The sequence below is a fragment of the Bubalus kerabau genome, chromosome 1, assembly GCF_029407905.1.
Source record: "Bubalus kerabau isolate K-KA32 ecotype Philippines breed swamp buffalo chromosome 1, PCC_UOA_SB_1v2, whole genome shotgun sequence".
NCBI lineage: Eukaryota > Metazoa > Chordata > Mammalia > Artiodactyla > Bovidae > Bubalus > Bubalus kerabau.
This window is the reverse complement of record NC_073624.1, coordinates 66,660,750-66,682,563: the sequence shown is the minus strand read 5'-3', so window position 1 is coordinate 66,682,563 and position 21,814 is coordinate 66,660,750. Positions and strand designations below refer to the sequence as shown.

Genomic DNA, 21,814 nt, shown 5'->3' with positions numbered 1-21,814 from the left:
GGGGGTGCAGACTGAGGAAGAGGGAATGAAGGAGGATGGCACCCCCTTTCCCCTCCCAGGTGATAATCACCGTTTCCTTTGACCCCCTTCCATCCACAAGCCCCTGCCTTCCGCCCCAAAAGAGAAATGGAGGCGCCGTCCCAATCTTTGGAGGCGGGGGTGGTGTCGTGGAGCCCAGGGTAGGAGGTTAAATCCCTTAGAGACGCTACCCTTCTCGCTTTCCCCTCCGGAGAGGGGCCTTCTCCCTGTTCTTTGCCAGCCAGCTGCGTGGCAGCTTCTGGAAGCTGGTGGCAGATGGGTGGGTGAGGAGTGTCGGTTTAAGTAGGTGGGGAAGAGGGGGCAATTTTTCTAGAAAGGCCTTTGAGGAATAGGAGGTAGAAAGAAGAGTCATGGTAAAAAGCATTGGTTCTAAAAAATAAATCCAGGACTAAGACCTTTCCCTTCTTTATTGCTTGCCTTTTCCTAGATTGTTACCTTCTGTCAAACCTGCTCTCAGATGGGTATTGATCTGATTTTTCTCTTTACACTGAGGCTGGTGCAGAATGAGAAGTGAATACATTTTGTCCCCAGAAATGCCTTGGAGTGATGGTATCAAGTCTATGGTTCAAAGAGTTAAAAACTCACAAAGCGAGGGGGGTGGGGACAGACCCTCTTCTGCTTCCCACATCAGAGCCAGCAGTCTCCACCCCCAGTCCAACTCACTTCCCTGGGGCCACATCAAGCCAGGTTTTTCCAACGGTCAGAAGACCTCCTTGGCCAAACAGTACTGGATGGATTTCTCAGACTGGCAACAACCTCTGCTGATCCACCCACTTTCTTCACTCCCTCTCCAAGCTGGATGGCTGGTCACTTCCTTCTTTACTTTCCCAGGACCCTGATGTACTCTTCCTGTCCTCCACACAAAGGACGTCTTTCCCAGGAAGCCTGGGGAAACACTGGATTCCTTCTCCTTTAGCTCATGTGTGCTTGGTGCTGTTAAAGACTCGCTCACCTTTAGAGATGTGAGTGTGATCTAGCCCAGAACCCTGGGGAAAGGGGGGGGAGGGGCACATCACCTCATTTGTCCCTGGCCCCCCTGTAGCTGACTCATGCAAAACTGGGGAATGTCTTCCATTCCCATGCACACTCCTTGCCACCTTTTAAGCTCACAGCCATCTATCTTGAAACCCACGTCCTTAGGGACCCAACATCTTAAAGATCAGAGTTCTTTACTTGTCACTACACCCGTAAGCCCAGGCTTCCAAAAAAGAGGAGTGGGGGAGAAAAAGAATTTCTTTGAAGGAATCTGAGTTCAATAATTTATTTTCCTTATAGTGACAGCAATGGGAGTAAATACACGAGATCTTTTTATTAATAAAACAAAAAAAGATGAAAAACAGAAGCAACAAATGAAAACCATAATGCTTATGAATACATCAGCCAGAAATGGGTCAGAAAACCCATTTCTAAACAAAGTTGCTGGTGTCATGGAGTTTTATTGCATTCAACAAGGGAAAGGTAGACAGTGGAATGAAAAAGATCCATGAGGCTCCTGACAGGAAAATTTTATAGGGGCTCCAATCCTCAACCGGGGACTCCTCGTTACTTCCTTTGGAGAAGATGGAGGGGCAGGAGGAATTCTCCTTTATGACCTCATGACTTCTTATGAGACAGATCAGTCCAGTCAGATACAGAGCAGAGTCTTTGTATCCCTAGAGGCCACTTGTTGGTGCCCCATCTTTGTGTTCCAGAGAAATGCAGAAGCCTCAGGGGAGATGCAGGATCACAAGAATGGCTGCCTGAGCCCCAGAGGAATTGCGGGGAAGGGAACTATCCCAGCTCATCAGGGTCCATTGCATTCTGAGAATATCATGCATCAGCTCAACTCTCTTTGGAGGGGGCTGGGTGACTGAGTTATGGCTCTGACTCCTCTCTGGGGGTGGAGAGTGAAAATGACAAAGAGGGCCATCTGTCCCCTGGGAGACACAGTAGCAGTTAAGATGGACAGAAAAGAACAGAATAACAAATCCAACTGGGAAAGGGGTTTGAGAAGGGGCAGGGGAGGAAGAGGCATACTTCCGGGGAGTGGAGGATGCTCCCCCATGTGAGACTTCCATTCTCTTGAGATGACCAGGGTTAACCCAAGTAGAGGTATTCCCTTCTGCTGGGACTAAAACCTCTGGGATGGCTAGACATGAAGAAAGGAAATTCAACACAGGGAGTGAACCTTACACCCTTGGCTCATCCGTCCAGCCTCCAGAACTGACCACACCCCCACTGAAGGGATCTGGCCCTAGGAAGGATGTGAGATCCTGGTGAAGAGCAGCAGCAAACAGCTTCAACCAGGATTCAACACTGTGGCCATCTTTAGTGGGGGTAGGTGGAGTGACGGAAGAGTTCGGAGTAGTCAACGCTCAACAGAGACTTCCAATTCCCTAAATAATCACAGGAGTCCTCATAGGTCCCACCTCCACAAGCTGCCAGCCCACCAACCACTCTCCCCCAGCTGGGTAAGACTGGCCATATCCTAATGTATGTGTGCATGCTGGCACCCATGTCTGTAGTGTCTTGAAAATCTTCCATCCCAGGGCCTATTAGGAAGGAAGCATGCCACAACGAGTTCTATAAAGTTATCAGCAAAATTCAGATAGTCTTAGTTCATCCCACACAGCAAAGTGCATCCAGAGTAAGTTGCTTGAGCCAGGTTCATCTGTCCAGTCCGGTCTTGAAGATGGCCAACAACCCCCTTCCCCCAGCTCCTCCTCTGTTATGGAAAACAACAGGACATTTTACAAAGATCAAGGCACTTGGGAGAGAATCGATAGTAAACACTCTAATGAAGCAAGCGACTTGGTGGGGAAAGGAAAGAGGGAAAGGAGAAAAGGGAAGGAAGGGGAGGGAAAACAATGTATCAGTATTTCTGAGGGCCAAGAAGAGCCTACTCAACAAGATGGAATTATTTGGATGGAAGCAGACTGTAGCCTGAAGTTAGCAAAAGAGGAAGAGAAGTTAGTGGCCAAAACATCCACAATTCCCCCATGCCTCTCAGACCCCAACCACCGGACACACAGAGCAGCAGTCACCATGAGGTCAGGCAGTCTCTTAGGCAAAGATGTTGGTAATAAAATCCAGGAATCGCTTAGCATATTGCTCAGGATGGACAGTAGAGATCTCTGCCCCCGCCTGTGAGAGGAAGGTGTGGAACAGGGTGTCAGTCCCCACAGCCCTCCCGGGCTTCCTGCCCTCCCCTTCTTCCCACTCCCAACCATTTCCATACCCAGCCCTTCATCCTTCTGCCACCCCACTGCTCTGGCACAAGAGGCTCTTGAATAGTCAAGACAAGAAAGGAAAGGCTTCAGGGAACCCTCACCCCATGCTTGACAGTTTTGGCTGCGTGAGCTGCTTTCTTCTTGGCATCATACTGTGTCAGGATGTCAATGAGGCCCATAAAATATACCTCCTTCTGAGGGGCCCCTGGGGAGAGAGACCAGCGATGAGGACCAAGTATAGTCCCAATTCCCTCCCCTCAGGAACCAGTCAGATTTCTTCTGAAAAGCTAACCAGCCTCTCCATCCACCACCCTGGTCTGTCCCCCAGGGACTACCCTCCCTGCCCTTAAAATTTCCAGACTCTCTCTCACCTTCAGCACTCCGGATGGCGTAGACATCAATGAAGGATTCAAACTCTCCAGGGCCCAGGGGCCGGTGGGAATGGATGTAGCTGCCGATACCCTCAGGGGAAGTGCCATAGGAGCCCACCGGAGCGGGAGGCCCAGTAAGGCCACAGTCCCCATCCCCCTCTGACTCCTCCTCCCGCACCGGCCCGTCCTCCTCTGGCTCAGAGCCCCGAATGATGTCGTGGATACCCAGAAGAAGGCTGTAGTCCATGATCTTCAGCTGCACTAGGAACTGAGACCCCACTGGCAGGTCAGAACCCCCAGGTGGCTCTCTCCATTCCCATGTACCACCCTTATACCTCCCTCTCTGACTATCCAGGGCCCTCCTGGGGAAAGGAAGTGTAAATACGGAGGGTTGGGAGCATACCATTGCCCTTTATTGCCTAAATATCCTGGTATCTCAGATCATTGTTTTTTAAAGAATTTTTTTAAGATCATTCTTTCAGTTCATACCAGCCACCCTCTCCAAAGGTCACCTCTAGGTTTTCATGAAAGTGAAAGTTGCTCAGTCTTGTCCAACTCTTTGGGGCCCCACGGACTATACAGTCCATGGAATTCTCTAGGCCAGAATACTAGAATGGGTAGCCAGTTCCCTTCTCCAGGGGACCTTCTCAACCCAGGGATTGAACCCAGGTCTCCCACATTGCAGGTGGATTCTTTACCAGCTGAGCCACAAGGGAAGCCCAAGAATACTGGAGTGGGTAGCCTATCCCTTCTCCAGCAGATCTTCCCAACCTAGGAATCAAACCAAGGTCTCCTGCTTGCAGGTGGATTCTTTACCAACTGATCAGGGAAGCCCAAATCCCCTATAGGCAGAGAGCCCCAGGGGAAGGGGATGAGTTCCCTCATATTGTAAATGGACAGCTGCCCAGGGGGAAGCAAAAAACAGAAGCAAAGTCATTTCCCAGAGCACCCCAATCATCACCTCCACATCTCTCTTTAGCTTCTCTAGAAAGACTTTCTTCTCCTCTTCACCAATATAAACTTTCTGGTTCTTGTTGAGAAAGTCCATATCCTTAAGCGTGGGCAGTTCCTTAACCTGAGAACAGGTAAAGGGACATCTTGGGAACGCAGTCCTCCCCTACCATCTCAGCCAGTGAACCCTGCTCTATGTAGGGCTCAGTCTCTCGCTCTGGGGCCCCTAGGGGAGAGGGGCCACCCCTCTCACCTGACTTTACACTGGGAGGCTGCCCAGAGTCTGTTCTTGCCTCCAATGGTGCCCCCAGACTTAGTCACTGCATCTGTATCCCAAATCACACCCCATTACTTTCTACCTAGGGTTTTCAGTTCACACATTCCATTCTGACTTCTCTTTCTTCTTCTTAAGCACAGACAGCTGGCTTGAATGAAAGCTCAGGATGGGAGGTGGTCGGTGAGCATTTTGCTCTTGAAGTCTGGCATTTTCACCCATTCCCAAATCCAAGACAGGGACAAAAAGGCCCTTCCCACTGCCCCTTCCATAAAGTCCCTGGATCAGGAAAAGTTTACATTTCTCTTTTTTGGTGGTTTAAGATAAGAATTAATATCCAAGGATCCCTACCTCTTTATCCTAAGAAGATCCCTTTCACCTGCCCTCCCCCACCCCTCACACCCTGTCATCTAGAATTATATCACCTTCTCCTTATCGCTGGCTTCCCGGGACACTAGGGAGCCCTGTGGAGAGATCCAAAGACCAAGTCAGCAGAAGGGGCCAAAGGAACAGTCGGAACCTACCTCCTAAGACAAGTCCTCGAACTCACAGCCTTCTTTCCTTTAAAATGAATCATCCAGTGCCCTCCCTGGCCTTTCCCCTCCTCAGGCCATCAGGAGTCTCCCCTTCGGCACTCGCCTCCTCTCCTTACCTTGAGGTCATACTTCCTGTGCACAGGAAGACGGTGGCTAAACATGTTGCGCATCACGAGCATGTAGCTGTCTTCACTGTCCACGCTAACCCGGTACATCCCCAGGAACTGGGGCAGCAATGTGTTGCCATGACACTTCACAATGTACTGGGGTAGGAGGGAGGGAGAAAGCAGGAGAGATGAACAGCTCAGGGATGGGAATTCAAGTGCTCCTATTCCATAGGGAGCCACAAAACTTCACATAGACAGGTTAAAGGTCAGAAGCCGTGTGGGGCTTTCTGAAGATGCCCCAGGTTATCCAGGCAGTTTCTGAATCCTCATCTCCTCTGATTTATCCCAGATGTATAATATCTCTTAAACTGCCTTCTCTCCTTTGATCTTTATCATTCTTTGAGATGGGGAAGGTAGGTGTTGTTATCCTTGTTTTTGACCCTCTTTATTCATAGAACCAGGAGCAGAAATTACATCAACAGAATGATTTTACCTAGGCTAATATTTCTTGGTGGGCTAGATTCCCACAATAAAAACATTTGCATGATGGCCTATAATTTGGATTCCTAGAAAAATCCCCTTTTAAGTACTACCATCTCTGTGTTGCTGCCTTGCTCTTCATAGCCAACCTTCTCAGAAAATTAGTCAGCTATCAGTCCATTTTCTCTCATTCATACCTCAAACCAATGAAATCAGATTATACTCTCATTTCTCCTCGGAAATTTCTCTACTCTTCACTGCCTCAAATCCCTCAGTTGCCAACTCAAACAGGCATCTTGTCATTGTCATATTTCAACTGGCTGGTACTTGATACTACTGACCAGCCTGAGCTCCCATCACACCACTCCTCTCTGTCCTCAAATCCTATGTGGAATGAAGTAGGGCATAAATCATTAACAGCACCCGACAGCTCCAGCCAAGAAGACCCAAATGTGGTGCTGGCCCTTGGGGCTTCAGCCTCAGCCTCACTGGTCACATGAGGGTAGGCGCTCTCTAGATTTGTGCCCTGGCAAGGACTTCTGGGGCAGAGCTGGGGACCAAGGCCTGGGGGAAGGAGGAAAAACAACCACAACAGAGTCTCTGGGCAGCAGTGAACATGTGGCCTTACTTGGTCCCTATCTCCCCTCCTCTTTTCCTTCCTTGGGGTCATGGCTGTGGGTTTAGAGAGCCTGGGTAGTCTAGTCACTTGGAGGAGCAGAAGAAAAGGTTTTTGCTCCTTTAAACCTAATGGGAGAGGCCATTTGTATTTGGAAAATGCTCTGTATGTTGGGGACTGCCTGTATTTGAACATTTATTAAATCTTAGTATCCTATTCTCAACCTCCAAGGTGTATTGATAAATTACTAGTCTGTATTTTTTAAACCTTAAAACTTTTTTTATGTGCATTTCACGTCAACTTTTTTGTAGAGCTATATCAAAAACAACAAACCTGGCCTCACATCACAGTGTACCTCAGAGAGGAGCATTCTGTTATTTTTACAAGGCAGGAGTTAGTGGAGCTGTTGAATTAAACTTGGCAATCATGTTAAAAAAAACCCATCCCTTAGTCTCTTTTATGGACTCTTTACTTGCCTAAGTTTCTGTCCTCAACCTTCTTTTCATTTCACTCTACATTTCCATAATCTTATCTATATTCATGGTGATAAGTACCATCTACTCACCTGTAGCTCTGAAATCTAGACTATAAAGAAATCTAAAATTAGAAAGAGATTTGATTCTTTCTCCCGAACTCCATACCCCAACCACTCATAGGACATCTGTATCCGGATGAACTGTAGAAACCAGAAACTCAACACGCCTAAATCAGAATTGTCTTCCTTCCAAAGACCTGTTTCTTTTCCTACTTCCCAACGGGGCACCCAGGAATTTGGAGCCCCTTTGCCTTAATTCCTGCAATTCTCCCAAAGGTCTTCCTTTCCACCTCCACTACCATCACCCTTCCAGGCCCATGTCATTTCTCACCTGAACTATAACACTTAACTCCTCACTGGTATCTCCACTCTCAGTATTTCCCCTCTACGATCCATTCTCTAAAATTCTGACACAGGGCTATTTCTAAATGACATATACATCACTCTGCTGCAAACCACCTTTCAGGATAAAGCCCAAACTCTCTGTGTGGCTTATAAAGCCCTCACTGCCTGGCTCCTGCCTAACTGTCCTTACCTCAATACCGCATCCTGGTCGCACTGAATTTCTTGCAGTTCCGCAACATCAAGCTCATTCATGGCTCTGTGCCTGTACAAGTGCTGCTTTCCTTTGCCTAGAGTGCTCTCTTCCACCATGTCCAATGCCTGGTCCCCACTAGTCATGCATGAATCAACTCTAGGATACTCCCTCTAAAACCTCTCCTTGAGCCTGCCAGATACACCCCTTGCCCCAGGTGAGCTGGGATGCTCTTCCTCTACCCACCCAGAGCATTCTCCACATACCTCCACTGCCTGCACACATCGTGCCGTGTGTTTAACTAATGCTAGCTTACCAGTCTCTGCCATTAGAACAAGAGATCCTCAACGGCCACGGCCGTTTCATTCACCTCTTTCTTTACTGTCTGACATAGGACCTAATAACAACAGACATAGGTTAGCTGTTGAATAACCAAAAACTCTTTTAGAGTCTTTCATTTATTCCTTGCTCATTGATTTTGGTGAGATTTTCCTTCAGTAGAAAGATATTCAGGTCTTTTTTATTCCCAAAATATTCCAGAAACTTCATATTCCAAATTCATCTGCTCAGACAGAATAGCTTCCCTAATCTCACTTAGGGCTGGTTATGATCATGGCTTCTTCTCTCCAACCTATCCCAATGGTACAATCACCGTGGTTTTCTCCCCAAACTGCATTTATTCCTGATAGTACATTTGATGTTGGCACTTTGTCTAACTCTGACTTAGTCTGAAATTTATACTTTGCTATTCACGTACCTGTTTTTTTTTTTTTTTCACGTACCTTTTTGTATCTATCAATTCACAGTGGCTTTAGATTAGAAGCACCAAATGAGAAGGAAGATGTCTAAACTCTTATTTAATCAAACACAAATAGGTATGCGAAGGCTCTCTTTTTGAAATGCCTTGTTTTTCAAAAACATGATGTTGAGTGCTATAGGCTATAGGGAGGAAGAGGGATAGGAAGTCTCCCAAGTGCTCTGAAGCTGAGCTATGAGTAGGGAGGGGAAGAAAATAGTGAGGCTGAGAGAGGTCTGACCTGGTGGTAGTTGGACAGGTTGCTATGCATGTCAGCAATGTCCTCACTGGATACTTCTTTGATGACCAGAGTCCGATCATAGGAAATAAGGAAGCGACCATCACTGCCTTCACTTTCAGTTGGGGGACTTCGGGTAAGGGATACCTGGGGACACAGAAGAGGCTAGGAGCTCTTTTCCTCCCCCTTTATATATAAATGCATAGGACAGTGGTCAACTGAACACATTTGAAAGTAGATAAAACCTTGGCATAAGAGGATGAAAAAGGGTTCTAAATCCAGTGTCCATATATAGACTGAATGAAACGAGCAGCAAAATTTTTAATGCATCTACATTTCTCCCCAAGGACAGGCTTTATACCTTTCTTCAGATTTTTGAAGATGCCTAACCACAGGATAGTAATGACCACAAAAAGGCAAATAATACCTGTGAAGGTCCTCATTTCTCCAAACATTACTGTCCCAAGGAATCCCCTTGTTAGGGAGAAAGGCCTACCCTTTCCCCAAAATGGACACTCACCAAGTAATCCTGGTCATCAATACCAAATCGATCACGCAGGTTCCTGAAGACTTGGGGACAATATTCTTTGAACTTGAAATGACTGGGCAGATTTTCCCTGCAATAGGGGTTTTAAAGATAAGAAAACAAAGTAACAATATTATCTTACATATATAAAGGGCTTGACAGTTTATAAAACACCTTCACACATATTATCTTATTTGATTCTCATAGAACCCATGTGACATCTTTTATAAGTGTGTTATTCCCGTCTTATAGAAACAGAGACTGGCTTAGGGTGGCTGAGTGACCTGCTTAAACCACATGACTGGTAAGTGGCTTAAGTAGAGCCAGGATCTACTGCCCATCCAAACAGCAGCATTTCCCAAATCTCAAGCAAGTCCGAGACATCCTTAAATCAGCAACAGGTTTTGAATAGTACCTTCTGATATTAGGAGGGCTTATAGGATTCAGGTAGTTCTTTCAGGGAGTACCTCTCAGAAGCTAATGGTAATGACTACATGTATTTACACTGTAGAATTTTCAGGCTAGAGGAGAGGAAAACTAGTACAAGTAGATAAGTGTGTAGGGAACACTGGAAATTATTTTAGTGGTTTCTTTAAAAAATACTGCATTTCTGCATTGGGAAGAAGTTTAAGCAATAAAGTAAGAACTTGTAAGTTGCCTTCTAAATCTAAAACCTTCAACTCATTCAACCTTAACTCTTAAAATGATTTCTTCTCTTTTCTAGGAAGGCTGACAAGAGAAGAGCAGGGATTCCCACATACCTGTGGAAAAGGTGATTGTTGACCTTGATCTTGGAGCTAGCCTTAAAGTCATCTGGCAGCAGCATCACCGGGGGAGGCACCTGGCTGAGCTCATTGATCTGATCAGTCAGAATAAGAATGGGAAGGCAGTGAGGAGAGGTGTGGAGAGCTACTTATACACTGTCTGGGAAAGAGTCAGAAAAGGGTCACTGGAAGGACTGCTGCTGAAGCTGAAGCTCCAGTATTTTGGTCATCTGATGCAAAAAGACGACTCATTGGAAAAGTCCCTGATGCTGGGAAAGACTGAGGGCAGAGGGAGAAAAGGGCGTCTGGGGATTAGATGGCTAGATGGCATCACTGATGCAATGAATATGAACATGAGAAAACTCTGGGAGATGATGGACAGGGAGGTCTGACAGGCTGCAGTCCATGAGGAGATGATGGACAGGGAGGCCTGGAGTGCTGCAGTCCATGAGATTACAGAGTCGGACACAACTGGGTGACTAAACAACAACCAACTCATTCCTTTAAATACCCTGGTTACGCATATGCCTGACAAAGGTGAGTATATGCTGTCTTCTGCTGCCCAGCGAGGCCTGCAGCAAGCAACCCTCACACATGGCCCCTCACACTCCCGCCCCCGTGGAACTTCATGCTCACAACAGTCATTTTATATTAGGCAAACTCTGTAAGCAACTCTGGATTATTTTTAAAGCTGTGAGAAATTCTAGAAGAAAAAAAAAACCCTCAGCAGACTCAAGACATTCAAGACAAACATTTCCATGCTCCACTGGAAACAAAACAAAAGATGTCTTCAAAGTACAGAGAGTTAATGGGACTCTGAGGGGTCAACAGCAAGAACGAAATGTCCATATCCTGAAGGAGGCATCTTCTTACAAACAGGATCTGTTCTTCCAGACCACTCTGCCCCAGTTCTCTGAGTAGGTCCCCACCTGCCTGCATGTAAGGTAAGAGAAAAATTTCTGAGGGAATGCGGGCAGGCAGAGGATATGAGCTTGTTTGTTCACTAAAGTAAAGCCAACCCACAGCCCAAAGCATGCAAGCACCACATGCTCTCCTCAGCCCCAAGAACCAGCAGTCTGCTAATATCAGGGTGGAAAGGGGGTTCCTGTACCAAGAAATGCTCAGGAGATGTGCTTTCTCCCCAGTGACTAATAAGGGTGCCACAGTATCTTTCACGCAGCCTTAGTAGTCCACTTCTCACTTGACTCTAACCACTAGTTTATATGAGCTCCCCACCTGGGCTGTGAGCTCTCACAGGGACCAGTTCTCATCATCTACATCTCTCAGGTGACTATAGCACAATGTCTGGCACACAGTGGTCCCCAAGTGTTTATTAACCGAATAAATGGATGCCTTGCCTTTTCTTACTTGATCATTCAACAGAAATTCAGTCTAACCTAAATCCCATACGCTGCCATGAAAAACCAGCTCCTCTCATTCTCAGTAGAAAAAGATAGAACATATTCCTCCAGAAAAAAAAAAAAAAAGAAAAAGAAGCCACTAGAGATTTCCAGCCTAAAATTCAGCTATAGTTCTTCATGGCCCCCTCCTCGCCACCTGCTGTTAAGCAGGCTGACTCATCACTAGGACATATGTTCAAGGAATTTCTCCATTCCAGACCCTTTAAGTAAATGTGTGCTGGCTGGAGGTGGGGTGTTGGGACTAAAGTAGACATATTTAGGGAAGCTGAGGCAGGTCTTCTGTGTAATTTCCCCAATCTTTATCAAAGGAAAACCCTCCTTCTCAAGCTTCCCAAAGGGATGGATGGATGAGTAATAAGAGAGGAAGTCCCACCTCCATTAGCCTTGCCCATACCAAGTGGTGTAGACTGAATACTCTCCGATAAGACATTACCATCCAGGGACCTGGGGACTACAAATGCAAAAGGGAGCTGACAGACCCCATATAACTTCCTAAGCCCCAAACTAAGAATGACAAAAACTGTATTCTTCCCCATCCCCTTCCATCTCCACAACACTATATGATGGCTGTAATACAACACTCCATATGACTATAATGTTTCAAGGAAATTGAATTTTTAAAATTCTGGTGTCACATTCAAGATCACTGCACTTCTCCCACTCCAGCCATGAGAGACGGGAGGGCAATGGCTGTGCTTTCTTCACTTGAGGTATCTTGAGGAACCAGAGATGCGCTGGCCTCTCTGGTCTCCTCCTGATTCCCAAGCCGACCGTCTAAGCAGCTCCCTGATTCTAAAGTTCAGCACCATAATGTCCACCAGAACTCCTGAGCCAACTCTTCATTCAAAGATGACCCTCAGTTACATCAAATACCATTACTCCAGCCAGCAAAAGGGTGCAGGTAAGACCAAAGGCTTATACACATCAAGTGCTGACTGAGTGCAACCACTAGGCTCAGAGCAGGGTAGCCTCCCTGAAATGCTGTACCTCTGGAAGGGAAACGGACATGCAGGATTAGAAGATCCAGGAAGCCTGGAGCTTCCCCTCAGAGCCAAGGTTCCAAAGTCAAGGAAGGCGGCTGGAAAGCAAGGTGCAAAGGAGAGTAAACAAACAGTTACTTCCTTTCAGTTACTCTTCCCGCTCCCCTTCTACGCGCACTCTCTCACCGGGGACCTCACCGCCACCAAGCTATTACAGTCACTCCCTCTAAAGTCCTTCCAGATGGAGCCAGGTCCCGGCCGGGCTCCGTGGCCTGGGGCTGAAGCTGGAACTGACTGGGAGGAGGCAGGGAGCTGGATTTCATGCGAAGAAGAAGGAAACAGAGTGGAGGAGTAAAGGGCGGAGGAAAAGACAAAGCCTACGTTAAAATAGAAAAAAAAAAAAAAAAGCTTTACAGCAAGAAGGTATGGTGGGGAATACACCTGAGGGTAGGTGGGCAGGGACCGGGACAGCCTGGTGGAAAAGTGGCAGCGCGATGGGCTCCGGAAGCGGGAGCCTGGGAACAGACACGCCCGGAGGAGCTGAGGGGTTAGGACAGGGCCACAGCGGGGCCGGGGCAGGGTCTCACCGAGTGGGCTACGCCCCACAGGAACACGCCCACCAGAGGGTCGGCCGCCCGGAACACCTTCACCTTCTGCTGCACAAAATGCTTCTTCTTGGTTTTGGAGGCGAAGCCGAAACCCGCGCCGGGGGCCGCTGTCGCCGCCGGTACAGCGGTCGGCGGGACCGAGGAGGACGCCATAGTCTCCCGGGAACCCGACCGAGTGGAAGCTTGAGCCGTCTGCGATGCGGGTTCCCGACCCCGGAAGCGGCGCTCACCTGCGCCGCCGTCACGTGACCGGAGGCTGGCCCGCTGGCGCGCGAGCAGGGCGGGGTAGGTTTACTCCGCCCCCTGTTGGTGGCCCGAGCGCCCAGACGCCTGCGCGGTGGGTGGGCTCACCTGACGACGGGAAGTCGCGCGGAAACCTTTTCCCTTGAGGGCTGAGAGCGGTTCGCGAAGCCTAGACCAGTCATCCAGGCGTTGGGGTTGCTGCTTGGGCTAGACCGATTTAACCCTATGGTCGAGGGCATCGTAGCTTTAAAGGGGCCGCTTTCCAGTTTTGCCCAGTTTCTAGCAATAACCTCCCGCCTGAGGCTAACCTGAAAACATTCGTTTAAGAAGTAGGAGATCCCTTAAGTGGGTTTTGTGCTTTTAGAAAGACCGCTCAGGCATCATTATGGAAGATGACCAGAGTATTGCAAAAGTCTAGGCACAAGGTGAGAAACTAAAACAGTGACTATTGGGATAGAAGGGGATGGCCTCTAACGGTTCAGTTTGATGTTAGTGTGTAAAATTCATAGTGGACGTGGGCTTTGAGGGAGAGGGAGACACTGAGAATGAATCCCGGGCTTTTGCCTAACAGTGTTTGGGGCACCTGAGGGCAGCAGGACATCTGGGCCCAGAGTTCAGCAGAATGATCTGGGCTGGGAATACGGGTTTAATTTTTGTGAGGAATCTGTAGGCGTGAATGACAACTCTAAGGAATGTCCAATGACTGAACCCTGGCATAGACCAGCATGTGAGAGGCTAGTGGGAGAAGACTGAGAAGGGGTGGCCAGAGGAATAAAAAGGGCTAGGAGAGCAGGGTCACAAAAGCCAAGGGAGTTGAGTTTCAAGAAGGAACGAATGGAGAGCAGTGTCAAATGTCCTGGAGAGGCGACGCAAGACAGTGCAAGACAATGGGGAAGTGCCCCCTTGTCTCTGGCAACTAGGGGCTTTTATTTTTCTTCTTAGTTGGTGTGTTATGCAGCATAAGGAATCTCAGTTCCCAGAAGGGGAATTGAACACATGCCTTCTGCAGTAGAAATGCAGAGTCTTAACCACTGGACTATCAGGGGAGTCCCACAACTAGTGGCCTTTGGGAAGCACTTTCAGCAGAACAAAAGCCAGATCAGGATGGGCTGAGGGATGAGTAGGAAGTGAGAAAGAGGGGAGGGAAAGCTTAAGACTTTTTCAGGAAATTTGGTTATGAGAAAACCTGGCAGGGAGTGTCTTATAGGGGAAGACATGGTGAAACACACTTTTTAGGGAGACCTTACCAAGGAGAAGAGTCAAAATCATTAAAATAGAAGTTAACAAAGAAGATGCAAACTGCCCAAGACTGCATCACTTTTATTTTCTCTATCGAGTCTGTGTAAGTACCTTAAGAAAGAATATCTAGAAGGGCCTTGATTTAGTCCAGAGAAGGGAGATTTATCACTTGTCAGAAAGTAGAAACAAAAGGGATCTGTGTAGATAGAAGTGTGTAGGTGTGTGTGTTTGGAGGGGAGGGAATGAAGAATTTCACACTCCATCACCTTAATTTACCCTTTAGAACAGACAAAGTTGTTGCCTAAGAGAGGCGAGTAAGAAGGGGTTTAAGGAGGAAGGGTTTCAACCAGTTGCTCTGGGAAGTGGGAGAGAAAAGAGCGGAGATACACAGAAGGAATGTTAAGCCAGCACCAAGGTCTGGGTTAGCTCTGTGGCTCTTTGTTTTTAACTGCCCCAGTGTTTTAGTTGTGGGGTTTTCTCTGTTCACCTCAGAAGCTTTTAAGTGAGAGCACGGACAACAGGAAGGGATGTGCCCTGGAGTAGGGGGTTAGAAGGGGGGACTGTGGTGAACAATCTTGAGCCTAGAGAATTGAGCTCTTGGCAAGGGAGGGATGGAACTGATGCTGGGGCTCACGGTGGTCTGTGGGAGAACAGGAAGAAAACAGGATCCCATTGTTGTTAAAAATTACAGAAAACCTTGATAGGTGTCCACCAACATTGAATGGTTGAATAAATTATAGGGTGAGTTTGTGGAAAAAATATATGTATATTTTTTAGTGAGGTAAGCATGTATATTGACATGAAAAGATCTCTAGGATATATAGTCAAGTGGGGGCGGAGGGGAAACCTGCATGTAACTATATGGAAAAACACCTGGAAGACTGTCATAATGTCCCACACTGTCATAATGCCATCACCTGCAGGGAAGGGAGGGAGACTGGGGAGGGATAAAGATTTACAACACCAGAGAGTCATCACTGAATTTATTTTATTTTAAAGATATCTATGTACATCAAGTAAATACACACGGGGGTTGGTGCGGTTTGGTTTGTCGTCCACGCTGGCATGCAACATTTTGGCAGAAGTGAGTGAGCAGGCCAGGTGCCCCAGGTGGAGACCCTGGCTCTCTGAAAGGAAGGTGGTGAGGGGGTGAGGGGAGGGGAAGGAGGAGGACGGTCGAGTGAAGCTTCTGGTGAAGGCTTTGTGTGTTCCTTATTTACGTAAGTGAATTCTATTTCCCTTACATCTTGCTCAAGAGAAGGCTGCTCCCTCTGTCACCTCTCTCCTCATCTGCCGGACACATTCACATTTTCTTCTGTGTTTGAAGAGAATCATTTGGTGGCAAGAGTACGTAAAACCCACTGGAGTCTTGGGGGCCCTGCAGGCCAATATGAGCACAAGTCTCCAGGTACACAGGAGTCTTCCTTCCTCTTCACCGGGGTCTGGAGACGGCGTGGCTCACTGACCCCACTCTTTCCCTCCTTGCTTGGGACAGGGGAGCCAGATTACATCCCTTTCCTCTGAGCAGTGGTTTCCAAACTACTCTACAGGAACCCTCAGGATCTCTTAGGACCATTCAAGGGCTCCTCAACTAATGAACCATTTCCCATCAAACAGTAAGAATGCAAAGTGCCCAGCTCTGCGTCACTTCTAGTTACTCTTTATATCAGGGTTCTATTATAAGATTGGTTCTGAAAAACATTTGAATATCACCGCCTTGGATTTATTCCATACCCCTCTGGTATATTTTTTTCCCTGCATTCCTCTAGTTGCTGAAAGGCCCAACAGGTAAAGGGAGAAAGGACGTCTTCCCTTGACGGAGTCATGGGCCACGACAGCCTGTATTTACCAGCTGGCACTCACACTGAGCTTTCTTTCCTGGTTAAGAAACTAGGTGATGGGTGGTCTGCTACCCTGTTCTTCCATCCCAGATAAGACAGGCTATCTGGACTCTCTCCTGATTTGGACTGGCTTGTGACCTCCACTCTGCATCCCTGCAGTTACCTGGAAAGCCCCCTTAGCACCATGTGGTAGGAAAGGATATGAAAACAAAACCATAATCCTGTCAATTACATGGGAGCAGGAGAGCCCCCCCGCCCCCCATATCCCAGGTCCAGCCCTTGGGCTCCTCCACCTCTGGAAAAGCTGCCCTGCCCCTTTCTTTAAAGTGCACTTAATGCCTGATAAGGACATTATAGAAGGAATTCTTGGGGAAAAAAAATTTTTAATGTATATCATCAGGGAAAAGTCAGGCTCCAGTCTGAAAGGAAGGCATTTCGAGATAGCTATTTTGCCAATGAACTGGAAGCCCCCACACCAAAAGGTGGAGACGTGGAAGAACATGCAGCCCAATATGGGACAGAGAAAGGAATCCAGCTCATCACTGTGGCAAAAAACACTTAGGAATTTTCCAGCCTGTTTACCCCCAAAGCCAAAGAAGCAATCCTACTGCTTCTGCTTGGCTAGAACTATCCCTGTGGACAGGTGAGCAACCATCTGATAGACTGTTGGGAATAGGTTGGCCTCCTTAACTTTGCAAAATCATTTTAAGCAGCTTTGGCTTCTAGTCAGGAGCTCTGGGGTAGAGAATGTCAAAAGGAGTTTCAGGGAGAAAGGGAAGTGGTCCCTTGAGCAGTCCATGTTCTTGGTTTTCCAGGGGGAATAGGAAGGAGGAGGCAAAAGGCAGACTTCAAGGGGCAGAGGTGCACACCCAGAACCCCTCAGTTCAGGTGAGGGGTGTCTGAAGAAAATTCTCTGTATAATTTAAGCAGTCCTTCCATCTTATCCTCCTCTGTACTAAAAGTGGAAGAGGAGGGAGGAAGAGGCTATTTCTGTATCTTATGATGCTAAGACATTCTTCTGCTTAAGGCTTTGTGTGCATGCGTGTGTGCGTGTGTATGTGTGTGTGTGTTGTGAAGGATCACAGCCCTCTAGCTCCCATTTTCCTTTTTTAATCATCTCCATGACTAACACCACTCAGTGTGAGAGACGCATATAAGAGAGAGAGAAGAAACACTGACCCTCCTCCCTATGGCCCCAAGTGAGGAGGGTATACTATGCTTAGAAATTGCTAAATACATCATTAGATACTAGAGAGTAAGACAGAGGAGAGAGACATAGCAGCAGCTTTTGATATATAGATACAGGGCACAAAGAGATACAGAGTAAGAGAAGACATCAAACATAGTACAGTCGAACAACAAGGGTTGTTGGGGAGGGAGTTAGTATCAGAGACCACAGGTTTGCAGCATGCTGAGAGAAGAGGCCTCAGTCCCTCTTAGAAACTGGGGAAGAAAGAGAAAGAAATTGTGAGGAACGACCTTGCAGCCTGGCTACTGAACAGGAACAGGGTGGCATCTAGGCCAGCTTGGGTTTACAAGCTGTTTGTTTGATACCAACGACCAGATGCCACCCTTCCAAGCCCCTGCTCCTCCACCCCCAGGCCTTCCCTAACTCTTCCTCCCCCATTCCTACTGCTTGCTTCTCATGCCTTTCTGCCTGTGTGTGTGCCTGGCCTGTTATTCTGGAAAACCCCTGGAAAGGGCTCAGCTTGGATGCCGCCCAATAGGTGGCCATGATCTCTTGTTTCTTATTCTCCAAGGATCCAAAGTGGACAATAAAACAGGATCCCAGTGCTTGGTTCTGAGCCCTAAAGCAGCCCTGGTGAGAAACCTGGTGACACAGGAGAACCAGGAAGGTGCCTGTGCTGCTAGGAGAGCACAGGGGACAGAGGCGGGGAAGGCTTGAAGGTAGGCATATACAGTTTTCCACCTCCACTGGAAAGATGGGAGGAGAGTGGATCCAGCAGCTAGAGGAATAAAAGGTAGGCTTCCCGGTGCATTTCCTAAAGCTTAATGGTGATATATACAGATAGGAAGAGTGTAGGACACAGAGCTCTTCTAATTGTTGCTGTTGTTCAGTTGCCCAGTTGTGTCTGACTCTTTGTAACCCCATGGACTGCAGCCTGCCAGGCCTCCCTGTCCCTAAGATCTCCTAGTATCTACCATTAATAGATTCGGTGACCCTTGGTGCTGTAGATGGACAGCACCCTTCTGACATGTTGCAGTGACCCCTAGTGGAAGAAAGGCAGTACTGTGGCTACCAACCATTATCAAGGCAGGAGGGAGGGGCCCGTGTCCAGGGGACACTGGGCAGTTCCCATGTAGCCCCTAGGAGGGGATAGCAGGAGTTGATGGACAACCATTTAGTAAAAGTTCTGAGATGATTAAAAAAGCGGGAGAAACAAAGAAGCTGAGGGCAAAGAAGGAAGCAACCTGAGACTGTTCAGAGGAAGCGGCCTGAAACTACCTGAAAGTGCAGGTCTGCGGCAGCCCCTGTAGGAGATTAGCTGGCTGCCGTCTCTTGGTGGAGAGGGAACAGCTTGGCCTGGTCCTCAGCCTCGTAGCCGCATGGCAGGTCACTCCTGGAAGAAGAGACCCAACACAATCACAGCATTGTCAGCTCCCGTATAAAGGACAGCATTCCTGTCACTTTGCTCTCTCAGCATGCCTGTGAGGTAACCAAGGACAGCAACACTGGGCAAATCAAGGCCAGAGAGATGGAGCTGATCTGCCCAAGGTCACAGAGTTCCCCAACACAGGAGAGAAACCCAGGTCATCAGACGTCCACGGCGGTTTTCCCCCTGCCCCCATAGCTGCAATGGCGAGGAGCCACAGGGCGGACTGGAGGAGGGGACAGTGCCTACACAGAGGCAGGGGAGTGACTGGATCTCATGGACAACATGGTGATGGTGAGAGTGGCTCTCGTTTCCTCCTCCTCTCCCCAAAGGCTCTGGGAACCCCTAAATTGGGCACAAGGGAAAGGTAACCATTTCTTCTGTTCTCACCCAGAGAGCCCAAGAGCAGTGGGGACTGGCGTACCTATTGTCATTGATATCTGTGGCATTTCCTGTAGAGATCACCGTGGAGAACACAGGATTGGAAGAAGGAAAAAAAGAGATGTGTTACAAACAATCTCCTCAAACCCTCTCTCATCCTAACTCCTTGAAGAAAAAGGTAAGAGTCTTGGGAACATAGTTGCCATCTTGGTCTGTGGCACTCTGTCTTCAACCACTGTGAGCTGCATCATTATTTTGTTTGACAAAAAGTCTCCCTGAGCCCTCATAGAGGAGAGGAGAATGGAAGGGAAGGGGCGGGGGAGGGAAGGGACTGGTGGGGACCGGCATGTGACCCCACTTCTAAAAGCCCAAGACCCTAAAGGGCTGCACAGTGTTTGAGCTGTAGGCACAGGGTCACTTATTCTGATACTTTCCAGTTTGCCCTGGGGATCCCAAAGGCTGGTTACCCATCTTGTTCACTCACCATTGTCCATGTTGGTCTTCTGGTAGGAAGTCAAGGGGCCACCAGAAGATGTGGCCCCACTGCTGGTACAGGAGTTTGCGAAGCTGGATGGAGAAGAGGAGAGAGATGCAACATCTAGTACCCACCTTCCACTATTCCAAGGACCACTGATCCACACTCACCCTCAGGGATGGAGCCATCCACCCTGCCCCCAGGACCAGAAGACAACAAACATGGCCGAAGATTAGGAGGGCAGATGCCCACCTTCTAATCAAAGGTCTGAAGTTGAGAAAGGGTTAGAAATGAAGCTACTTAGGAAAAGAATTGAGTCCCACCCAATAATTAACCCAATCTTATGTCTTATAAGGTGCAGAGAGCCTTGGGTTGGGGCTCCGCCTATGCCCACAGTCACTCACTACATATCTGAGGTGGAACTAGGTGCGGCCTGCAGGTACAAGTTCTGGTAGTTCTGGAAGAGGCTGTTGGTGTAACTGATGCACTCGGGGCTTCGGGTGCCATAGGGGTTGGTGGGTGAAGATGCCGGGTAGTGGCCAGGCCGGACGGGTTTGGCTGCGGCAAAGAAAGGAAAATGACCGTGAAGAGACCACCTGTCCTCTGCAGTCACTCTGGGTCCCAGAGCTACAGTTGAACTGAGTTGCTTATAAGATAGTAATTCACTTTCTACTTTTTGGGGCGGGAGTGGTGGGGTGAGGCTGAGGTGGGGTTGCTTAACACCGAGGAATTTGCCAGGATCCCCCAGAGTGTGATCCCATTGCCCACTCACCAATCTGGGCAGAATGGCCCCGCTTGCCAGAGCTCTTGTACCGCACGGCCTCCTTGATGCGGTCCACCTCCTGCTGGTACCGGCGCTTGTCCTTCATGGCACCCTCCTTGGCCTCCTTCAGTGCACCCTCCAGGGCCTTAACTCTCTCAGCCGTAGCCCTAAGTCGTTTTTCCAGTTTAGGAAGCTCACAACGCAGATCTGCATTGTCACGTACCAGCTGTGGGGTGAGCCCCGGGTCAGAGGCCGGGAGAAAGGCAGCCGAGGACGAGGTGCCCGAGTTGGGGGTGGGGGTGCGGGTGGGAGAGAGAATACAGAAAAGTCCCGTCAGGGAGGCAGATGCCAGATGTCCTGTTGTCTCCTCCAAAGGCCTCGTTCCCTTTACCTAACTGCTGCTCTGGAAAGTGCTTTCCTTCTTCCTTCAGCAAACAGGGGCCAGGCATTAAAAAGTTACATCGTTTTCTGAGCAGCAAAACATGTCAACTCCTCTGTAGCCCAGAACTCTTTCTTTTTTTTTTTAAGTCACTTTTTAAAAAAAAAATTCAACCAAGGAATGATGCATGCTCCAGATTAATCTTTAGTTTTTAGCCTAGAACTCTTGTGACAGTGCCCTGTTCTCGTCTCTTCCTGGCCTAAACACCACCAAATCCCCAGTATCTCACAGCTGGTGCCAGACCAACAGCCCCAGGGCAACCATGGGGGCAAGGCACCCCCCTTACCCAGAGATGGCTATGTGGGCATGCACAGGGCAAGGCAGCAAGAGCACGGTAGCAGTTTGGAGGGTGGATATGGGGCTGAGCACAGGTTCAGTGCAGTGCAGAGCAGGAGCAGAAGCTGGAATACAGGCGCCCCCCCACACATCCACACATCCACACGGCTGCCCCATAGGAAGGAAAGAAAATGTTTGAGGTCTCACAAACATTTGTGCTTATTACCTTCATGTTTGAGGATTTCCTGGGCCGGCCCTCTCCCCATTATAATTAAGCTAGAGCAATGGTAACAACTACCTTGAGGCCAGGAAGAGACTTCCTGATCTTTTTACAATGTCTCACACAATGACTGGGGGCCTACAGATTGCAGAAGGAGCCGGCCTTGGAATATATCAGGTACATCGATGTAGCAGGGGACACTGGGAGTATTGTCCCTTTCATTTTGGACAACTTACAGATCATAAACAATGTTTTTGCTGTGAAAATAACTCAGTTCAATTTGTCACAGCCTGCAGCCCTGGCTATTTAAGGTTCTGTTTAACTGAGAGATTTCTA

The 21,814-nt window shown here is 48.3% G+C and overlaps 2 protein-coding genes and 2 long non-coding RNA genes across 5 annotated transcripts in view; 1 reads left to right on the top strand and 3 right to left on the bottom strand.

The window, feature by feature from the left end:
- Nucleotides 1-1,284: 1,284 nt before the first annotated feature.
- On the bottom strand, nt 1,285-13,288 carry PIP4K2C (phosphatidylinositol-5-phosphate 4-kinase type 2 gamma). 2 transcript variants are annotated; one of them, XM_055578548.1, is made up of 11 exons: nt 12,966-13,286; nt 9,975-10,072; nt 9,208-9,304; nt 8,691-8,834; nt 5,497-5,643; nt 5,270-5,308; nt 4,581-4,694; nt 3,620-3,887; nt 3,350-3,453; nt 3,063-3,162; nt 1,285-2,743 (listed from the first exon to the last, which is right to left on the bottom strand). In XM_055578548.1, the coding sequence occupies exons 1-10, from the start codon at nt 13,137-13,139 to the stop codon at nt 3,082-3,084; spliced, it is 1,266 nt and encodes a 421-aa protein (XP_055434523.1). In that variant the 5' UTR covers nt 13,140-13,286; the 3' UTR covers nt 1,285-2,743; nt 3,063-3,081. The 2 variants fall into 2 exon arrangements, with proteins under 2 accessions (XP_055434523.1, XP_055434532.1); XM_055578557.1 differs by lacking the exon at nt 5,270-5,308 and having other exon boundaries at nt 12,966-13,288.
- Nucleotides 10,100-12,853, bottom strand: LOC129650273 (uncharacterized). Its single transcript, XR_008713692.1, has 3 exons — nt 12,565-12,853; nt 12,386-12,476; nt 10,100-10,910 (listed from the first exon to the last, which is right to left on the bottom strand). It is a non-coding gene; the product is annotated as an uncharacterized LOC129650273 (long non-coding RNA).
- LOC129650280 (uncharacterized) lies at nt 13,125-19,937 on the top strand. Its single transcript, XR_008713695.1, has 3 exons — nt 13,125-13,654; nt 19,383-19,483; nt 19,816-19,937. It is a non-coding gene; the product is annotated as an uncharacterized LOC129650280 (long non-coding RNA).
- KIF5A (kinesin family member 5A) overlaps nt 17,611-21,814 on the bottom strand; it is a 26,737-nt gene continuing 22,533 nt past the window's right edge. The window contains exons 24-29 of the mRNA XM_055578571.1: nt 20,553-20,769; nt 20,185-20,338; nt 19,790-19,872; nt 19,349-19,376; nt 18,777-18,891; nt 17,611-17,752 (exon numbers count right to left, since the gene is read on the bottom strand). Coding sequence (XP_055434546.1) covers nt 18,813-18,891; nt 19,349-19,376; nt 19,790-19,872; nt 20,185-20,338; nt 20,553-20,769 — 561 coding nt within the window. The 3' untranslated portion in view covers nt 17,611-17,752; nt 18,777-18,812. The remainder of the gene's footprint in view (nt 17,753-18,776; nt 18,892-19,348; nt 19,377-19,789; nt 19,873-20,184; nt 20,339-20,552; nt 20,770-21,814) is intronic.

What these genes read in the sequence shown, in the direction of transcription:
- PIP4K2C (XM_055578548.1), bottom strand. Translation starts at nt 13,139, where the DNA reads ATGGCGTCCTCCTCGGTCCCGCCGACCGCTGTACCGGCGGCGACAGCG. An exon ending in AGCTAAAGAGAGATGTGGAG is followed by an intron (nt 3,888 to 4,580) that starts GTGATGATTGGG and finishes GTGGGGTCTCAG; the next exon opens with TTCCTAGTGCAGCTGAAGAT. An exon ending in CGCCATCCGGAGTGCTGAAG is followed by an intron (nt 3,454 to 3,619) that starts GTGAGAGAGAGT and finishes CTCTCTCCCCAG; the next exon opens with GGGCCCCTCAGAAGGAGGTA.